The sequence below is a fragment of the Pseudopipra pipra genome, chromosome 4 (genome assembly GCF_036250125.1).
Source record: "Pseudopipra pipra isolate bDixPip1 chromosome 4, bDixPip1.hap1, whole genome shotgun sequence".
Taxonomy (NCBI): domain Eukaryota; kingdom Metazoa; phylum Chordata; class Aves; order Passeriformes; family Pipridae; genus Pseudopipra; species Pseudopipra pipra.
Genome location: NC_087552.1, coordinates 49269701 through 49284393, shown reverse-complemented (window position 1 = coordinate 49284393; position 14693 = coordinate 49269701). Strand labels below are relative to the sequence as shown.

Here is a 14693-nt window from a genome sequence, read left to right as displayed (position 1 = left end):
TCCAAAAAATACAGAACTGATGTTCACACCCTCCCTAGGGACCTCTCAGGCCCTGTCCCACCATTCTCTCCCCTACTTGATTAAAGGTGGTTCTGTTTTCCTTGTTCTCTCCAAGATAAGCACTCTAGTTTTCCAGTTACATTGTCCAGTTACAGTTCCATCCAGTTAGGGATGATGTGGCCATAAAAGATAGGCACAAACTATGGATTAAAATATATCTGTAAAATTTGGGTTTGACAAATTTTTTTTTGCTTAACGTAATTCTTTCAGAATTAGTGATACACTGGTGGGGTTTTCTTCCTGTGGGGGAAAAATTATAGCTTGAAGTACCTTTTCAGGGTTTTTAAAATTATTATTAAAGAAGAGTTTTAAAACTAAGAGAAAAAGACTCCAAAATATTTCTTATCCATGCACTTCTGCTAGGTTTTGGGTTCCTCCTTCCTCTTTTCCTATCCAGTTAGTTTCTGGAGGGGAGAGAGGTTCAAGGATAAGAACACTCCTACAAGCAGAACAATGTATTACTGCACCTTAATATCCCCAGATCAGTCTGCCATGAGTTTCTGGACACAGTGTTCAAACAGCTACCAAGAAAACCTTTGAATTTCTCGGCCAAACCTCAGTACACTTGGGTCAGCTTCCTTCTTTCTTCATTCTGCTGTCATAAAAATGAAGTGCCAGTTGCCAGCCGCTCTTTTTTCAGGGTAAGACCTTATTTGTAGCTGAAAGAACAGTAAAAATCTGGTGATATTTGGCCCAACTGCTATGTCCTGCTGACACCCAGCACAAAACAAGACATTAAGAGAGAAAAAGGAGGCAGGTTTCCACTGAGATGTCAGACAAGCAGTTTCCTAAGCCCGACATCGGCTGCATTAAGAGCTGCTGAGTTCTTACTGACCAGTGATCCTGGCGCACTGGCAGCCTCACAAACACCACTGCTTCCAACCTGAAGATCTCCAGTTCTAGTTCAGCAGGGTGAACAAAGGAAACAAAGAGGGATGATGAATAAAAGAATAAAGGAAGAAAATCAACAAACCCTAAGGCTACTTACACTGCTTTGATAGCACTCTGAATGTAACAATTCTTTCCAAAATCCATTAATTAGCTAGCATTGATTCACAAGGGCTTAAGGCACTCATACATCTTTCTAGACTACTGTTCTTGTCTGTACCAATTGTCTGCAAAGGAAACTTCAAAAAATAAAGTTGAAAATATCCCCAAATCACATGCCAGCTGTGCCTGATGGGCTGAAGCAGAGGAGTTATTTATACCTCCCATGCTGTGCTAAGATGTCTTTAGGAAATTAATTGCTTCTAGAACTTGAACTAATTCCTGAGCAAGAAATCTATAAATATTAATGTTTTAAACTAAAATTTTTATTTTAGAAGTTTGAAATGGTTGGGTTTTTAAACTCTTAGCAGTCTATTTCTGAGGCTATGTAAATCTGAAATATCCTGTCTTTGGATTTTCAAATGCTTGATTCTTAGAAGAATGAGAAAAGGCAAAGAATGAGGAAAAAGTTTTATATGTCTATTGTTTTCTACTACTGTTTTGAAAGCTTTATATATTCATGAGTAGAATTTGTTCTGAACTGAGCAAAATCTGTCCTACACATAATGCTTTTTTTGTTTGTTCTAACTATGCCTACTTAGAGCAACAAGTTTAAAATACGATGAAAATTAATCAAAGACTCATAAAACAAGTAATTCTGTAACTGTATTAAAACATTTTCCACCTCTTGCTTTTTGACCATCACTGTATTTTAAATACTTCTAGATCACTTTATAAAAACTTCTGGATTTGTCTAATGAGAGTTATCAATGCAAACTCAATTATAAGAAGTTTATTCTTTTATGTACCTTAATTTTCCAATAATTATTATTCTAATAATAAAAGTAATTAAAACAAAGCAATTCTATGCCTCAGCATTTTATGTTCTTCTGTTACTGCAGCTTGGTAGTCTATTACACAAATCATATTTAACTCCCATGAAATCTCTCACAGCATGTAGTTTCTATCAGACCTACTAATATAAACCTCTGCTTGTGGCATTCACACAGGTGACTGGGAATGTTAGGGTTCAAACTCTTAATTCATATTTACAGTAGCATGGCCTGGTATCTTTCAGGTTGCACATGTCCCCTTTTATTTAGAATGGTCTTTTCCTCTTTAAGTTTAAATTCACCCTTTATTTTGGACTGTACCTTACAAAATTTAATAGTTCCCTTTGACTAGCATCATTACTCTTTGTATAGAAATGAGGAAGAATATTTCTTTCTCTGCAGGGGAAAACCTGCATGCACACAGGATATAGTATACAACAGTTAGCAGTTACCTTCCTAAAGAAATAAATGCTGTTGTGTCAGTGATCTCTTAAATGCTATTAAACCCCTAATGTCCAAACCTTTCCCCCTCAAATACAAAAGCACCAGAGCTAGAGTGTAAAAAAAAAAAAGTCAGCAGAAATGGGGTATTTGATATGGGTTGTTGCAATTGGTTTATCTGGAGCTTTCCTGAAGTCCCTGCAGAGCACGCAGTTTATTCCAGCAACAGTAGCTGACAGAGTGGTTTGCATTTGGTGCACTTTCTCCTTTCAACAGCATTCTCTTCCATGATTTGAATCATTACAGAATGTAGTTATGGGTTTAGCAAAAAGTTTATTACTTTAATAGAAAGAATGTCCCAATGGAAAGCTCATTTTAGTGCATCTATGCCTGATGAACATAAACAATGTATATCCCAACACATAACGTACTTCCAACAAAGCAGGCATCTTATTAAAAAATTAATACGAAGAACCTCACACATGACACTCTGACACTCTTCCAAAAAAATTTTTTTTTTTTTTAAATCACAGTTCAATATTTTCCACATTTATGTGCAGAGAAGTCCAAGGTAAGGCCCAAAACATCATACATCCTTAGCTGGTAAAGGATATGACTGCTAAAAATCTGGATATATACACTTCCCTAATCCACGCCCTAACGCCCAATCTACACACAAAGCGTTACAGTATAGACTGCAGGCATCAAACAGATAAAGCAGGCAAAAAGTATACATGTAGGTATGAATGTTTAGTAGTAGTTTAAGCTAGACCAGCCCCAATCATACCGCCTCAGTCATAGAGAAGAAAAATGAGCAAATATAAAGGAGGCTTCTATGCAATATACATGAGAGCAAGACTCGATCCAGCTGAGTTGAGACATCCATACATGCCCAGGAAAAGAGGCAGTCAGCCTCTCACTGCTAGGTAGGTGGTCCTGAACAATCTTTTACACCAGTCTCAACATCCACCCTCCTTCCCTTGAGATGATTCAGTCGGATAATTTCACAACAAAAGAAAATTTGCCACCTTCCCAAGAAAATTTCTGCTGAAGCAATAACCCAAAACAGCTCACTAAAAGGATGAGACAAGTACCACCTTCAGCAGCTGAAAAGGTGACAAGGCTGCACAGTTGGGGGCAAAGCCACCACTTCTGGCAAACACAAGGAGCTCAGACATCTTATGAAACTCCCCTCATCTTCACCCTGCTCACCTGACCCACATCTAATGGATCAGGACTGAAAAAATTTGACAAGTTCAGAACTTTTGCTTCTGTATACCAAGTATTCTTCAGCTTCAGGGTGGTACTTGAGTTTGACTAGCTTAGATGATATACTTATAGCCTTTTGTCTCCTTTCAGTCTACATCCCTTTATAGACCTTGTCATTCCAACCCTACCCAGAAACAAAGAAATACAGAAGGGAAAAAACCCGCCAAACTATCTTCTCCTTCCATAGCAAATTTTACTACACAGAACGTTACTGACACTTCATTTAACGGAATATATGCCAACACACCATACATCAGGAATTGCAATAACTCATTATGTGCCTCAAGATGGACTGCACAAGAGGTCATCATTATAAGTCACATTCATAAACAGAGCCAAATATGGAGGTTACACTCCACAATAAATTGGGTGATGAACTACTGACAAAAAAATTGCTTTTCCCATGACAACTGACAGACTGTGGAAAAGCCATCATATGCCCCTCCTATAGCAAACAAATTTGCTCCTCCAGCAGTACAGGGACCTGTAAGTATATTTACTAACAAGAAGTACACTTGGATGCATTTTTTTTTTTTAGAAAAGTGGAATTTAGTAGCTTTTTCAAAACTTAACATAAATTTGAACTCATCTTTCATTTAAAAATTTCACTTTTCAATATGTCAAAACAATTGTAGAAGATTTAATCATAAGAAAAAATTGTTACATTCTCTGGAAACAGCCTATCAAGTTTCAGCATACAAGGCGACTACTAACATGATTCTTTGAAGTCAAGGTTAGAACTAGGAAAAGTTTCCTGCAAAAAAGACTGAACATTTATTTGGGATGCTTAACATTAGAGAAATAAAGTTAATGCCTTACTTGATATTGTACTAATTTAATTTATTTAATTACTATTACTGTTTAAGAAGGCACAAAAAATTATATCTCATGAAAATAAGATTTCTGTAGATAGCAAAGTAATATTAATTTTTCCACTGGAACTTTAAAAAAAAGTATGAAAGTTCTCTAGAGCACTGACATGAATAACTCTTAGCCCAAAGGACAGTCTGGAGGGGAAGCAATCATGTAACATCTCAGATCAATTTAACAGTTACTGAGAAAACAAGTTGAAATTTATCATACAATAATTTTTTCTAAAATGTTAACAAATTGTGCATTTTATCACTTTTAAAAAGTATAATACACAAGCAAATTACAACAAAAGCAGCAAATCTGTGCTTTTGCTAAAAAGCCATGCACACCTCCATATATACTTCAGCTCACTCTATCTCCTCCCAGAGAAAAAGACTGTCAAGGAAACATTTGTTCCACAATTCTTCATATGGTCCTTTTTCATATACATTCCTATCATGGCACTGTAATGTGATCTCACCTTTCTTATTTAAATTATAGCTTCATTGCTGTTATAAAACAAAAAGTCACGGGATAAAAATGAATCCATTACAGCTATTTTGTTAAATACTGCACTATCAGAGCAGAACCTCTCTTGAGAGCCAAGAATTCATTTTTGGTTGGTAAAGGAGGAAGTAATCTTCAGTCAGACTAATCCTATGGGAAGATAAGGGAGTATTCAACTTCAAGTGCTTTTTTTCATTCACAGAAAGAATGATTCAGAAGTATCTGCCAGGCAGCTCCCCAGTTTTCACATGCTTGTCAGCACCTGGTAGCCACAGCTCCAATAATTCACTTGTTTTTAAAGTTGCTCCATTTCTTTCTGATTTTATAACACAGTTTCAAAACCAACTGCTGTACAGGCAGATGCAGCTCGCTTTCCTGGCAGGACTTTGTTCCCAGGCTCAGAAGTAAAAGTAACTTCAAAAATCACTGTCACAACTCTTATCAAAAGGAGGTCAAGGGCAACGACCTCAGCGTAGCTTTGGCAGGCACGATGCTAAGTGCAGCCCTGTTCTTTTAACCAGCACGAGTTCTTGAAATATATGCATGACTTCTGAATCAAGCTGAGCAAGACAGTACCAAAAATCTCATGAATCACCCCCAAAACTGATTTACCAGAAGAAGACAGAGACAAGTTTAAGGACAGAGAAGCATCCACAGGACAGGTGTACCCTTCTGTTTAGTCCCTTCTGTTAACCAGACAGAGCACAACTGCAGCACAGCAACAGAAAGTTGCATGTTAGTAATTAGAAAGACAATACATACTATTAAAAAAATTAAAAAAAAAATCCAGCAATAACTCTTCATTTTCAAACAGGATATGACTATTAATACAGTATATACTGGAAACACATAAGAGCTTTTAATAAAGCAGTAATGGGTTGTACTTGTGTTTACTGGAAGCAGTTGTTCCTGTCCAGACTCTAAGTCCCAGAAATACATGCCTAGTTTTCATTAAAAGTTATTTTGTGTCTTACCAAAAGGTATGTATTACATAATGCTTTCCACTATAAGCAGCACCAAATTTGGGTTTTGACCCCCCCACACTGCATTAATAATAGTAATTCTCATGGCATCCAGATCTCCTTAACCTTAAACAAAGGAGTTTGTAGACAAAATCTGAGAGCTTTCTTACTCTGTTCAATATAAACAATAAAAATTAATATCTTTTCTACAAAATCGAAACCTCAGAAAAATAGATAAAGAGACCACATATTGAAACTGCAATGGACTGAACAACAGAACCCAAGAACATTGAGATACATTATCACAACTAAGATTCCTTAAATACTATAGAGCCAAGCAACCTAAGGACGAGCCAGTATAAAGCCTCCATTACATCCACAACTTCAGTAAGCAAATAATTCTTAAGCAGGAACATCCTCACTTCGCTGTTGGATTAAAAGAACATTCCTGATTCCATTTAAAAAGAAGTAATGCCTAAAATTGTTGGCACAGAGACAGCATTCTGAAACTAGGCCGTATGAATGTCACTTCATTGTTGTTACTGAAAGAAAAAAGATCAACTACAATAAAACCTTACCCAGCACTGCAACGTTATGCCAGCTTAGCAAGCCCTTAACCAGACCCATGGAGCTTTGCTGTCTTTCTGTTACACATTTAAACACTCTCTGAAGATGCTTATTTTTATGTATATGGAAATGCATGCAAGCATATGCACTCCTCTTCTGACATCCTTTAGTATACAAAAATCTTAAGTTATCGTATAAACCATAAAAAGTAGCATTTGCATCTAAAAATTTTATGAAAACACAGCAGAAACTTTTCTCAAGTAATTTCCTAGCATATGAATGTTTCCAGAATTTCCAAACACATCCTCAACACAAATACTGCATAATTCCTCACTCTGCACACACTGCATCACTTGATTAGAAAATGATTCAGAAAAAAGCAACCAGCTTGCCTGCTCCAGCTCAACTCACTAAGGTATCCCTGTGAATCACAATACTTGGAGCTGGTACAGGCTGCACAGAGTGGTCTGCTCCTGGCCAGTGTGCAGTGAGCCATCAGGGTGCGACTCTCGCACGCTTACGGAGCAGACATGCACCCATGCCACGGTCACAGCAAATTTCACAAATGGAGCGACAATTGTGGAAAAAAGTGAAATGAACCTCAGCTATCTAATCAGTGTGCACAGAAAATCGGTTTGTTGGTAGATGATCTAAGTACCACTTCCTGATGAAAGAGTCAGGAAGACCTTATTCCATTGTGCTTACATAACAGAGGGCATAAAGGAGAAAACATAGCATCATATATAACCTCTTGTCAGACACCCTTTTTGTTACTATTACTCTCTATCTTATTACAGCTGATAATTAGCTAGTCTAGATTCTGCAATTTATCTCCTTATCTATTCAAGAATTATTAATCTAGTTGCAGATAGAATTTATTGTAACTGATTTATCCTATAATTTGATTTAGTTTGGAAACAATATACATGAATTAACTTTAAAGATTTTTCATTGTTGTCATAAGACATCTTCAACTTCTACTACAAAATATTAGAAAAATCCTTCTGGTTATCTTTACTTCAACAAAAACATTAGAAACCACCAAGTATGATTACAAGGTATAATTTGGAACAGATATAGTTGATTTGCAAGACACAAACTAAACAAAGTAAAAAGTAAAACCTATAAGGATGCCAATTTTGAAATATTCATTGCTTTATCTTGTAAGTCTAGAAGTTATTAGTTCAAATCATGCATTACAGCAGGTAGCGCAAAAGCAAATCAGGTCCGAATGAGCTATTAGGACAAACTAAGCAGCTGCATAAACTCCTAGCACTGATTAACACACTGTACGACAACTAACTTGTTACTAATTCCTTCAAACAAGACAGAGAGGTGAAACAGACCCTTTTGTATTGGGGTAAAAATCCTAACGCAGGTATTTTTATGAAGTGTTTGGTGAGTGGAAACTGTGCATCCCAGTATACCTCAAGCAGCAATTAATGACACATAAAGCTGAGACACCAGATACCTCTACCTTTTGACCTTTTTCATTTTTAAAAATACAAGACACTTAAGAAATATGAAATACTCAGCTGATGTTCAAATACGTCATCTTTGTCACCTCCTGGCGACCTGTCATTAAGTTGCTGTGCTTACGTTAGCACAGCCTGCTACACAGCGCAAGCAGCGCCCGGGCCGAGACCCTGCATTGAAGCATGTGTGAAGGGGTGATCCGAGGACAGACTGGTTGTCTGAACCAAGAGCAGCATCCTTGGTTTGCTGGTTTAATTAAGAAAAGAAATCCTCCTAGAAACTCTAGTTTCAAGCCATTTAGAAGATCAAAGTGGGCACTTCTTGCAGCTTTAATAATAGGCTTGAGGCACAAAAATACTGACCCCTGTAAAATACACTGTCTAAGGGTGACTGATTTGCTTCAAAGGAGCACTTGGAGCTTGACAGAACTAAGACACAGTGTCAGCATCTGGTAACTCTGCAGAGACGAGCATCTACTTGTCACCTCTCTTGGACAGCAAAGGGTGCAAAGGACTTTATCAGACAGACAACTGCAGCATAAGAAAATAAAAATAAATATATACATATTTAATCTTACACAAGAACTAAGAAGCGGATAGTGCACTTTGCTCACCTCTCACCTTGGTATGCCAAATTGCACCAGCACACAGCACTGCTAAAAAGCTGCTTTTTAAAGGGCAATTTCACATAGCAGCATGCAATAATCACATAAATAAATAAATACATACATATAAACATACATAAAGTAAGATATCTGCTACGCTGCCGTGGTTCGGGGTGCAGCGACATACTTACTGCTGCTGCCGCTCCAGGATTTCAGCAGCGACTTGATACTGATCTCGAAGAAGAGGGAATCCTGCAGGCTGAGCATGGTGCGGGCAGGGCGGAGCGGGGCGCCGGCCGCGCCGCCGCCTCCGCCAGCATCCGCGGGAGGGCCGTGCCGGGCCCGGAGTGACGCAGGGCCCGGGGACGGCGGGCCGGGGGCGGCTCCGGGAGGCACCGACCCCTCCTGGCCCCGCCCCGGGGCCGCCCCCGCCGCAGGGCACCCGCCCCGCCCGCTGCGGGGGCTGCGCGCTCCCGCCCTCAGGCCGTACCCGCGCTCCTCCCGAGGGATGCTACCAGACACACGGGCAGGGCGAGGGATCTACCCACCCCCGGCAGCCAAACTACTCGACTACTTGCAGTTACGACCAAAAGGGGCTATGAAAAGCTGTTTGTGCTTTACTGAGTTTTAAATAAACTTCCAACCGATCTGTTAAGATCGTGATGAATTAAATAAACTGCCCAGCGTTGCTCTGCACAGTGCCAAAAGCACAACATGCCTTCTACGCTAGGAGATCAGCAAAATCACAAATGTGAAAAACAGAATCACAGTTGAGGACAGGAAAGCCATAGGTAGTATTCCCAGGGCAGATGCCTGCCAAAGAATCACAGACGATTTAGCTCCAACACCTACAGCCAGTGGCAGATCTGGACATCCCGTCCCTGCAAGTGTTCAAGGCCAGGCTGAACGGAGCATTGAGCAACCTGATCTCGCAAAAGGTGTTCCTACCATTGCAGGGGGTTGGAGCTTAGATGATCTTCAAGGCCCTTTCCAACCCAAACCCTTCTATGATTCTCCTAGCTGTTTGAGGTTGGTTTGTGGTTTTTTTCTTATTTTTAAGGACTTAACACAAATTAAGTCTGATAGTTTACCCTGTTCAGTATCATCTCAAACACCACAATGGAAAGTCTCTAAGGTGTGAAGTGTTTGGATTCCAATGACTACAATGCAATACTGCCTTAAACAGCATTCAGGCTTTAATGCCACTCTTTCAGGATAAAGTAAGATACCTCGCCAGTAGCCTTTGCCCACTTCAGCACAGGGTAAAGCAGTTTGAGACAAACCTCTTCCACTCTGCCCACGCTACCAGGTACAATCAAAAGGTGGTGGCTCTCTGTCAGCTTGAGGTGGCATATTTACAAAGGTCAAAAACACATCTGAAGGCATTCCAAAATTTTATTGGACAAATCTAAAAGCAGTCAAAAATTTCAGAAAGATTTCTACATACTGACAGGAAGCAATGACATGGAGAAAACAATGCTTGTTTCCACAACTGCCACCAAACTACACATATAATGCTATCCTTGGGTCAAATACAGAAATTGAGAGAACTGGATACTGAGATTACTGGGGCAGTGGCTGCTAACAGTAGACCTTAGGTCTAATAACTGTTAGGTCATTAGGTCTACTTAAATTATAACTTGACCCACACCATACAGATGAACCAAAAAATCAATAATGTGGATCCAAGGCAGACTGATTAAATCTACTTGAGGGTAATTCTTAAAAAAATCTGGATCATTCAGAACTGACACCCACCCTGTACTAGGAGTAAACAAGGCATGAGGAAGAAATAAGACCTGAACCTTCAGATAAACTCAAATTATCTGAAGTTGTTGAAAAGATTTAGGAACAGTATACATCAAATACTTTTAAGGTTTGCAGGTTTTTTTGTGGTTTTGGTTTTGTTTGTTTGTGGCTTTTTTCATCTATATCCCCCACCCCAATAAGACAACATAATTATCACTAATAGGGAGGTAACATAAACCAGCTGATGTCCAGCTAAGAGGTTCTAAATGACAGGTCTAACACTCCACACCAGCAGGACACTGGAGAAAGGGTAGGAGAAGCCCATCACTCTCCTAACTTGGTTCAACCACCAACAGAGCTGCTGTCATTCAGGAGAACAGTTTTATTAAAAGAGAGAGACTGGTAACATCGCTCGGTTTTGACAGACCAAAAATAATCCCAATTTCCCCCTGCAAAAAATATTTTTCTATAACAAGATACTAAATTGCTACCTATATCCAAACAGTCCTTTTTTCTTCCCAGACAGGCATCCACACAAAGCAACTCTTTGGGACATTGCATCAAACTTTCTTTCATAAGCCTGTTTCAGGTAATACTGCCCATGTAGTAGGCAGTATTACCTCATATTCCTTTTCATCACTCCTTTATAAATAAATTCAAAGTTGCACTTCAAACATTCCTTTTTCCTCTTACTAAGTAAGATATAACAGAGGTTGTATTTTGTTATGAGTAGGATATAAAGGTCAGATTTTGGAACTGGCTGATTAATTTCACCACTAATTTGAAAGACTGTATTAATTATGGTTGCTCTCTGACTGTTTTTAACACTGGGCTACAGAGAGTTCTTCAAAGGAATCGTTGTTAACAGTGTGCATTCCAAAATCATGAGCCAACTCTCTCAGCACCTCAAAAATAATGACTTTTTAAAATACAGTTTGGGTTCTTTGTAGTTGTCCTTTTTCCCCCCCTCAGCTTTTATTCTTTAAGTTATTAGCACCAGAAGCTTATTAAAAAACAAATACCCCGGAGACCCCAGGAGATATACTAAATCAACCCCACAGAAATACTAATCTCCATGTTCCACCTTCTGGAGTTAAAACGACTTTCAATAAACAGTGAAGTTGTCAGTATTTCTGTAAAGTAGTGTTTTAAAATCAAATGAATGTTAGGAAATATTTTTCAAAATTTGTATTTATTTATTACATTGAAGCGTTTGGCCAAGCAAGTTACATTGTCTTCTGCCATGACATTTGATATTTTGTAGCATTGTTATTTATTCACACTACCACCTAATGATCACCATTAATTGGGCTTCCTTGAGCATACTAGCAATTCATTTTAAATGCTCTTAGCTCAATAGAGAGTATTAGTCCATTAACAACTTTTAAGAAGTGAGAACTGTATGTACCAAGAGTATAAGGTTTTCCTTCCAAAGATTCAGTAGATGTATTGAAGATCAGGAATATTAGGAGCAAAAATATTTTGAGAAGAATGTTCTTTTAATACTACTTGGATACATATGCTTTCATACATACATGCACAGACATAACAAGTTTGATTAAATGGACATAATTAATTTAAAAGATTTACGAACAGCTTACACAAAATACTTTCACCAGGCCTCCCCTCCCCCCTAAAAAAGAAGAAAACAAGTTATCAGTACAAGTCCATTTAGCAAGTGGAGTAATCTGTCAGTATCTTAGAAGCATCAGGGTCATAAACATTATCTTACTGTATAACTGTGCACAAGCCTTCCAACATTTCTTTTTTCTCACAACCCAATTTAAATGCTCTTATAACCAAAGATGACAACTGCCATTTCAGTCTTTTTCGGTTTGATTTTCCTTTGAAACTAGCTAATGAAATAACCTACCAGATACTGGAATAAATAGAAGATTTCAGGATAAACCACAAAGTTTGAAATGTAACTTTTTATTTTATTTTTAATCAAAACAAGAAAAGGAGAAGCAGGAAAGAAAAACAAGCCTCTGAACCTTGCCAAGCATGGAGGAGGTTAGTTCACTGAGAAGAGCCCAATAAAACTCAACACACAGAGTTACAAGATATCATCGTCGCGTATTGCTACAATTGTGTTAGAAAATGTCATCCACAGTATGGATTCTCTTCCAGTTCCTTATTCTCAGAAAGGAAAATGAAACGGAGTTCTGGAAAGTACACTGTGTTTAACATTGAGAGCAACAAGTATGACCACTAAAAATAGCTATCACTTTTGCATACTTATAAGAGGAGGCTTCCATAAGATTAATATTTTACTATTTTACATAAAATGGGAAACAAAGCACTTGCATTTAAATATAAGTCAATAGCTTTGATCTGGAGCCGGTTTATGTATGAAAAAAAAATCCAAAAAGAAACTCTGGAATTGATGATTTGTGCATACTTTCATTAGTAGAATGGACATTACACAGTTCCCATAAATACATAGTTTACATACAGACCCCAATATCTGCACAGCTTTTGATTCTGGACCAGTTATCAATTTCACTACTAAATGGAGCAGACTACTATAAAGTCTATCTCTTTGATACTGTCTCAAAAATCAAGGTGAGGTATGCATGAATGAGCACACTGGTATCAGTAATCTCTGAACAGAAAGTGGCAAGAATAGGACTGTAGGTGCTGCAAAGCAGAGGTGTTCAATCTGCAGACACAAGCTGTTTGCACTGCACTAAAACGATTAATGCCAGTATCCAGTCCACACTATGCTTTCTGCTCAGATATGAAAAACTATTAGTAAAGAGGATGGCTAGAAGCAAACTGCTCAGGCTGCTTCAGCAACCTAATTCTGCAGAATTCAGGCTGCAAATAGACTGATACATTACAAGATTCATGTGTCCTAAGCCCAGTTGCTCCAGGAAGCATTAGACTGTCCACTCACAGTACCATTCATCCATAGCATACTTGACCTGTACAAGCAAAGTCTATTTGGCACTTCAACACATACCTTGTAGATACCTTCAGCACATGTATAGTAAGCCCAGTCACGACAGGTAAGATTTGCCCTGAGTGTTTTAAGCAGCTAGAGGACCCAAGCAATATAAGAGATCTGAAACTATCATAGTGTAGATAGCACAGATAACAGAACTTATCTTTATTTGCAGAATTAGGTCTTTAATAAAAATATTTCTAAAAGGAACACTATACACAGTAGATCAATACATTTACTACAAATGTGTATGCAAAGGCTGTTTGTACAGCTCTCCTTTAATTCAAACAGCATCATGCCATTTTCTTGGAGCTGCCCAGAGACATTGCTGGCAACTGTTTTGAAAAATGTACATAAAGTAAGTGCCACATGCATACTAACTGCTGCAGCTTTGGCCTGTGGCAAACACTGGTATTCAAGACCAAAACAACTTATGGTTCACAGTGTTCTTTTAGCTTCACCTCTACAGGCTGAAAAGGTGTGTGCGGGAAAGGGGTTGTTTCAGGACTGAAGATATTGCTGTATATGTTATCTTTAGAGCAATATTTAACTTTTTAAAGTTTGCTTTTAAATGACAGAGAAACAACATAAGTCATATATATATGTTTCACAGGGAACATTACAGATTTCTAGCTTCATTTCCTTCCCCGCCCCCTCCACCTCATTTGAAGTATTATTCCCCAGTTTTACAATAGTTTTGTTTCTCTAGGAGTATATGCATATCATACCACCTTCCTCCCTCAAACCCCCAAAGCAGCTCTTGCTCTTTTCTACCAAGATGGTCGAAATAAAAGAATATGATTTGTTTATTCATCCCCCTACAAAATAATTTACATTAATCGTTCCAGCATAAACACTCAATTTTAAAACCACAGCTAAAGGCATTCTTTTAAGTTACATAAAAAACATGCAGTCACTGTTGCTTCCAAAAGTTTCTTTGCAGTTTTCAGTTCTACTACACTCATTTTCAGGACGATATAGACTGACAGAAAATGCATTCAGGAAAAGAACTACAAATATTTCCCACCTAAAGTAAATTCCAGCTCATTTTGGGAGGACATTGAAGATGCACGCCTTTGTTGCAGTCTTTCAGTAAGATCAAAGAGGATATAGTTAATATTTACCTTTTCAGTATGTTAATACTGTCTTTATTGAAGAGTAAGCCTGCCTCAAAAGAAAAAAAAAAAAAAAGAAAAATAATTCCCCACAACTTCCAGGAAAGAATAAATAAATCCTGAACAATTAAACAGTTTTCAAGGTAGTTTAACAAAGACCTTACCACCTTTGCAAGGATTTAGACTAAACAGGTATGTGGCCCTTCCTGAAAATCTAGCTTTCCAGATCAGCAAACATCATAAGATAACAAGGAAACAAATAGGTAATAAAATGGTGAAACATCTCAAACACCGCAAGAGGCAGTTCTGAGATATATTTAACCA

General features: G+C 38.1%; 1 protein-coding gene across 13 annotated transcripts in view; it reads right to left on the bottom strand.

Moving 5' to 3' along the window:
• The window catches only part of FRYL (FRY like transcription coactivator), a 161152-nt gene that overhangs the window by 111232 nt on the left and 35227 nt on the right, over positions 1-14693 (bottom strand). Inside the window, exon 1 of one of the 13 annotated variants that reach the window (XM_064653934.1) lies at positions 8750-8953. The exons of the other annotated variants lie outside the window; for them this stretch is intronic. Within the exon in view, the coding sequence (XP_064510004.1) occupies positions 8750-8825 (76 nt within the window). The 5' untranslated portion in view covers positions 8826-8953. Of the gene's footprint in view, positions 1-8749; positions 8954-14693 lie in introns of those variants that run through there. 13 annotated transcript variants of the gene reach the window in all.